This window comes from Nestor notabilis, unplaced genomic scaffold, assembly GCF_000696875.1.
Source record: "Nestor notabilis isolate BGI_N333 unplaced genomic scaffold, ASM69687v1 scaffold27211, whole genome shotgun sequence".
Classification (NCBI taxonomy): Eukaryota; Metazoa; Chordata; class Aves; order Psittaciformes; family Psittacidae; genus Nestor; species Nestor notabilis.
In genome coordinates, this window is record NW_009913766.1 from 663 (window position 1) to 7,704 (window position 7,042).

At 41.2% G+C, this 7,042-nt stretch overlaps 1 protein-coding gene across 1 annotated transcript in view; it reads left to right on the plus strand.

The window, feature by feature from the left end:
- Positions 1 to 4,684: 4,684 nt before the first annotated feature.
- The window catches only part of LOC104412596 (neurabin-1-like), a gene marked incomplete at its 5' end in the record, with an annotated part of 16,515 nt that continues 14,157 nt past the window's right edge, over positions 4,685 to 7,042 (plus strand). Inside the window, one exon of the mRNA XM_010023352.1 lies at positions 4,685 to 4,842. Coding sequence (XP_010021654.1) covers positions 4,685 to 4,842 — 158 coding nt within the window. The remainder of the gene's footprint in view (positions 4,843 to 7,042) is intronic.

The following is a 7,042-nucleotide window of genomic DNA, read 5'->3' on the forward strand; positions in this document are numbered from 1 at the left end:
GGATGTTTGCAGAGAAGCTATAAAGGGCAGGGGGGATGTCCACGATGTCTTTGGAGGGTGAGCAGAGTTCCTCTGGGTGCCACGTGTTGTGCGTGCTGTGTTTGTGACCTCCATGCAAGTGCTCCAGTCTCTTTCTTGGCTTTTGTCTGGCAAGTGTAACACACACTGCTTTATCAGGCCTTGGCATTAGGGTTGTGGGGTGGGACTGCATATACACAGCCACATCCCCTAATTTTTGTTCTGAAGTTTGCAGGTCTGTCTTCCCTCAAAAAATCAGGTTACATAAGAAACATATATTTTAATTAAAGTGATATTAAGTATGTTTTTTACTTCAGTGTGATGAGGTGTTTATTACATTCTTGCACGGTGATAGATTTTGGGAAGAAGTAATGGATGTGCCTTGACAGTTGCATACGTACGATCATAGCTGTCCCTGCCACTGCAGGTGCTCCTGTACGACTCCTCAGGCTGTAACGTAACCTCCTACTGAGTTCGAGGGGCTGCCAGTAACATCAGTGGAAGTCAGAGAGAAAATCAAAACCATTATGGCACACAGAGTTCTTCCTTTGCTTTGCTGGGGAATGCTAGAAGCTTAAGGATTGTGTTTGTTTTCCAAATATATAATTTATTCTGAGATTCCAGAAAAAATAGATAAAGTACATTGTAGCTTTGATGGCTATGCTTTCTGGGTGCCTTGGGAAACCCAGGGATGCGTCAGTTCACAGAGGGAGATTTTGAAATCTATCAGTCTGTATAATGGAAAAACAGTGGGAGGACAGGTGAGCTGTTTCCTGCTCCATAGTGGTACTGAAATGATTCAGATGGAAACCCATTGGAGTCAAGTGGTTGAATGCCTGCTGAAAGAAAGTGTGATTATATCATCTCTGAGAACAAAATAAAACCTGTTACGACTTTATGTGAGATTCATAATGCTCCCCAGTGGGTTGGGAGATTCCTAGGGAAACATGCGGGGTGCATGTTTGTGCTGTGGAGCAGCGAGGGCTGGCAGCTCTCTGCAGAGGAGGGAGCTGGGACTGAGGGTGACAGCACATGTGGCTGGGGCAGAGACCACCTGTCAGCAGCTCAGTCCCACTGCACACAAGCATGGTGAGCAGGCCAGGTCCAGTGATGGAAACCAGGGTCAGGCGGGATCCTGGGCAAGCTAAGCTCATGGTGGTGAGGCAGGTCTGAGGGCAAGCAGGGAAGTTTGTGCATGGGCTGTGGCTTGAGTCCAGATCCACATGACCCAAAGATGAGAGCCCAGCTTAAATGCAGCTGTGATGTGTGAAGGAGGGAAACCTCTGCTGATGCTGAGTGAGCTCTATCTTTGCAACAGGTCAAACCATGGTCAGGTACCTGCAGCACAACTGAGAGCCGTTGAGTGCAAGCAGCCGAGCTCAGGGGAGGAGGGAGCAGTAAGCTCCAGGCCCAGGTGGTGTTTTGCTTTGACCACTGTGTAAATAACCATTTTCAGTGCTGTGTCGGTAGTTTGCATAATTTCAGCAGTGAAAGGAAGGGATGTATGGAAGCGTGTACATCTCAAAGAGCAGATACAACCAGTTCAAGTCACGACAGCATGCAGTTATTCTATTGAGAACTTGCAGTGGAAGCATAATTACAAGTCAGATAATGCTAATGATTCTGTAGTGTCATCTAAATGTAGAATTTAACTCTTACACAGGGAAGAAAAGCAGAACATGGTACTGGAAGTCTTTGCAGTGCTTTAAGGCAACATAAATCTGGGAAAAAAAAAAGTGGTTGAAGAAGCCTTACTCCTCAGTTATTTCCTGGCATACTAACTCAAGCTGTGGCTCTGATTTGCCTGAGCTGAACTGACAGATCATTACTGTTGATGTGGCATACCCCACACCATCCGTGCCTTTGTCCAGCCACCTGGTTCTGCATCTTCCATTGCCCTGTTTGGGCACTTACTTCTGTGCATACTGATTCACTGGAACAACAGAAAATAACCAAGAGGGGCAGAGGTTAGAGTGTCAGACTAAAACTGGATAGCGTCTGCTGGTCCAGTCATTTGAATCAGCAAGCTGCAGTCAAATCCTGGGGGACTCTGAGTCAGTGGTTTGTGACAGCAAGAGGAAGAGCACGAGCTCTCCATTTTGGTGGTGAAAAGTCACTGAGTCGCTTCCACCCTTGGTGAAATGACATTCTCTGAGACTGAAGGTCAGGATGCCATGGGAAGCAATGAGAAAAATTCCAGGTTAGCTCAAGTTGGTCAGTGGTTTTTTCACTGGCTTCAGTGAGGCTCAGATGTCTCCAGTTACATTTGTTTAAAGCAAAAATGCCTGTAAGATCAGCTTGTAATTAATTGGTGTGTTGTGAATGTAGTACTTAGACAAGGAAATAAGTCTAATGGGTTCTCATTTGATTTGTACTATGAGGATTAAAAAATTAAAACCATTAAGAATTTATTCCTTATCTGCTGTAAATGCAAAAATACGTTTTAAACTGTTTTGTTTTACTGCAGTTTTGTAGAATGTTAAATTTGCTGAAATACCTAGATGTCATTTGAGTGGATGATTGATGGCTAAGTAAAGTACAGTTATGTTAGCTCTGTAGGGGCAAGCCATACATGAAGTGTTTAGTATACTTTGCTACAAGATTTCAGGAATAGGATGGCTTTGAACCTAGACAAGTAAGATGGTTTCATTATTCTGTTTTTTATATGAAATATTTCTCCAATTTTCGTGTATGACATAATGGTGTTTGGCCAGTAAATGAAAGCGGAAAAATCTGAAACTGCTTTCCCTTCAAAACCAAAGAAACAGGTTTCTGTGATTTTTCTAGAAGGAAGTTATATGTACAAAGGCAGCAGTGGGTAAGTATGAGTGACAGTGTCCAGCTCTTTTCTGATGATACATAAAAATAGTGGAGCACTGTGGTTTGAGTTTTTGATGTTTTTTCCATTTCATTCTGTTAAACTATATATGGTAGAAGACAACATCTGTGCAAACCCCAGGTGTTCAGAAAGTGCAACTTTATAGAGTTAAGAAGAACACATCTCCCAGCTTTCACCCAAATCTTCTTGTGACATTTTGTTGGGTTTTGTTGAGGTAATTACTGCTGCCTTACTGCAGATCTCTCAGACAGTTTTTGAGCTATTAGATCAGGATAATGACAGATCTAACAGTACGTGTCCTGCTCCACACAATATAGTAATTTTTCTAATCAGGGAGAACCAGAGTCCCTTTGCTCCTGTACGGATGATGGCCTTCCCATTCCTGCCTTGAACAGATATGATTCAGGATGCCTTTCATGGACCTTCTGCATGGATTAATTTCATTTCATTTTCACTGTCACCATAAATTTTATGCAACATCACTTATAGCTGGTTGCATTGAAAATTTATTTCAGCACTTGCAGGTTCTTCCTTGCTAATGACTTTGCCAAAACATGTTGCTGTTGGAAAGCTGAAACTAGACAACCGTATAGATGGTGATGATCACAGTAATGATTGTGTCCTCTGGACTACTGTTTAAGGAAAGGGGTTTGGCAGAGTGTCTTCTGATGTGATCTGAGTGCAAGGAGGCATCTGAGTGACCTGAGTGATCTGATTGAGCTGAGTGACCTATTTGCGTTAGGTCTCTTAGATCAATCTGTGTTGGTATGAGGGACCACTATGGCTGGTGCTGACAGAGATGTTTTACTTAAGTTTACCTGGGGTTATGTAAATTTTAAGAGTTTGAAGGAACTGCATAAAAGAGAGAAGAATCTACAAGAGAAAATAAAGGTTCTGAGGACAGTGTGGCAAGGGAGGAAGTAAGAAATGAGTGGCAGGTGCTAATGAAAAGATGCTTTTACTTGCGGAAGAATTGGGGTGAACAGTTGAGGTCATGTAGAACTTCGAACAACAGATGACCTCAGAATCCAGTGGAGGATTGGACTTTCTCCCCTTCCTGAGAGGGATAGCATGGTAGAGTAAGCAACCTGTTTCACTGCAGGTCCAAAGGAATGAGTTTAACACTTGTTTTGTAATCCTGTGAAAGGCTGCCTGTAAATCAGTCCAATCACAAATGGTTATCTGATTATTTGGATACAACCTGTATAACTCTCTGTGTGCTACTGGCTGCAGATATGCTTGCTCATCTTTTGCTTGTATTGGACAAGATTATTTTGGGGGACATTCAGTACAAGAGAGAACAAGTCATGTTCTTTAAATTTGTAAGCCATTCTGATTATGATAAAATGTAGAGCAGCCTGAGGACTGCTGTAGGTATTTCTTCTGTAATTTGAGGAGTATCTGGCAAAACTGGTAAAGTAACAAGGAAAACTCTTCATGGGGCATCTGTGACAAAAAATGGCCATGCAGGCCCTCCACTTCCAGTGGCTTAAACGGGCGGGACTGGGGAGAAATTAATTAGTCCCCTGAGTTTAAATTGGAATATTCATCATATACTGGGAAGTGTCCGTCATAGAGCAGTAAGATGAGGATTCCTTTGCTTTATGCCGTAGAGGAGAACTCTCTGCAGGCCAAGCAGATGCAAGTCCCTCTGAGGGAGTCCAAGTGGACCTGCTTTCTGGGCTAGCACAGCTGGTTTTGTGTGGTCCTTCTCATAACAGTGGGAATCATTTCTTGAATTTTTAAGTATTTGTCGTCGATCCTATGTTAGGAAAAAGAAGTCAAAGATTCTTCTGTTAAATAGCTTCAAATCGTGTTTCCATCCAGATTTCAATGAAGCAGTGCCAGAAACGGAGAGACTGGACTCCAAAGCTCTGAAGACTAGAGCTCAGCTTTCAGTGAAGAACAAGCGTCAGAGGCCTTCTAGAACAAGGCTGTATGATAGCATCAGTTCAACTGATGGGGAGGACAGCCTTGAACGAAAGGTGAGAAGGACTCTACACTCTTTTTTGGGCTTGCTATGAAGTGCTAGTTTGTCCCTGTAAGTTATTTTGTCCTCTGTCTTTATCCTTTCATTGTAGCACAGGCAATATTTATTCCTCTGTGGCCAGAGTGCTCTGAATGTCCTTGAGTGATGTGTGAGTCTGGTCTCCTTTGAGTCATCATACCTGGTTTTTTGGTTTTGTTGTGTTGTTTTTTTAACAGGAATCCTGGGCTTTCTGATTTATGTGTGCTTTATAACACAGAGTGAGTCCTTTCATGTATGCAGGAGGTGAAAGAAACTTGAATCATGCATTTGTCTATTTGTTAATTTGTTAACATAATTGATACGATAATCCCTTGCTGCTTTGTCCTATTCTGACTTCTGTCTGAAAGCAAATACCAATAAACAACAGTGTGTGGTATCAACAGGTAATGACATGAATTGCTAAAGCATTTCTTACAAATAGAATGCTAAATAATGAATAAAAGAATTGCATGTTTAAAGTAAACCTTGCTCTGATTGGTTACTAAATGGTATAACCTGCTTTATAATCTCTTATACCAACAGCCATCAAACAGTTACAGTAGTCCCATGCACATTTCAAAATCACCACTGCCCTTATGTATGAGAGCATCCTCACCAGCATCAGATTCTGGTGCTTCCTCCCTCTCCCCCGTGGCTAGCAGTGCAACAATCTCACTTGACAACCTAACTGAAAACCAAGAAGAAGAACAGCACCACAAAGGAGGTGTTCTTTCCCCACATGCTCGGGGAGGCACTCCACTTTCCTCTCCTTCCATATCTGGGCACAGCTCTGAAGCATCTCCTTTGCATCACCCAGCTGGCAGGAATGTTATACAGGATAAAGGTATTACTATTTTCTACAATAAATTGATGCATCATTTTGCTCCCATCTGCTTTATGAACTTCTGTTGTGTGGTAGGACCTTAGCAACTAGAGGGCCATCATCTTACAACTTCTGTTGCCTATCTGGAGATCAGAAAATTACAAATGACCTTGTATGATGGTAAAAGAAAAGAACAAATTTTAAACTGAGATCGGGAACTGCTTCCTTCCTCTTTTGGTTTTTTGTCTTTCTTAGAACTCACTGAAAAAGCTAGGGGGAAGTTGCCTTTAAGAAAATCTTGAATTTTGTTTAAAAAAAATCGTAAAACAACAAAACTATTAGACCTTGGAACATTTCTATATTAGAAACATGCCTAACACAGTGTACTTAGCTTGAATTATGTGATTTTGGCACTGCTAGGTGATTTTTTTGGAGGGTGGGGAAAGGAGTGTAAGGCAAGAATAACATTGTAGTGCTTAATTGCTGAGAGGTGGTGTAGTCTAAGATCAAACAAGAGGATAATGTCTGGAGACTTTTCATTTACAGAAAAAAATACCAAGCAATATGGGGGAGGTTGGCCCCATCGTTGTTTATTGAATTCAGATTCTTTCAATGTAAGCTCGATAAAACATGATGCAGTCTTACCCAGCTCAGGTACTATTTATTAAAGGCATTAATAATAAGGTACAGCACAGAATACTGAGCCCTCCTTTTCAGAAGCCTTGTGAAGTGAAAATTAGCATTTTACACAGCTTCAGCATTCTTAGCTATGCACCTTGCATTCTCAAACTGTCACATAAGTTAAAATATGTGATAAAAATGGTTCATGAGTAAGGACTGTGGGAATAGGTCTGTATAGGTTCATAACAGACTTTGCCTTACTTAAATGAAATGAAAAGAACAATACGTTGGGGATTTTTGTTTGTCTGTGTCTGAAAAGACTTGACATTGATTAACAACTTGTTTTTCCTCAACTTTATGCAGGGCTTTCACACAGGTTCTTAAAATACAGATTAATCAAGTTTTTTGAATTTGGGATAGGTTAATATAAGCTAGTATTTTACATGGGTTCTGAAATTGCTACTCTAACTGTATAGTTTCCAACTGTATAATTCTTAATGAATCAAAATTAAAGTCAATATTTGAGTTTTGCAAGTAAAAATAAGGGTGTGAACAGAAGAAAGTGACTTTGCAAACTTGTATTTCAGCGTGAATGTATGATTGGTTTATCAGTGGAGTCGTAAATCCTCCACTTCCAACTGATGTATGAAATATATCTCGATAACAATTTAGTGGAGCCCAGCCTTGTAGGGTAAGGGATAGAGTATTACAGTCCACCCACTGTGTCACTCTT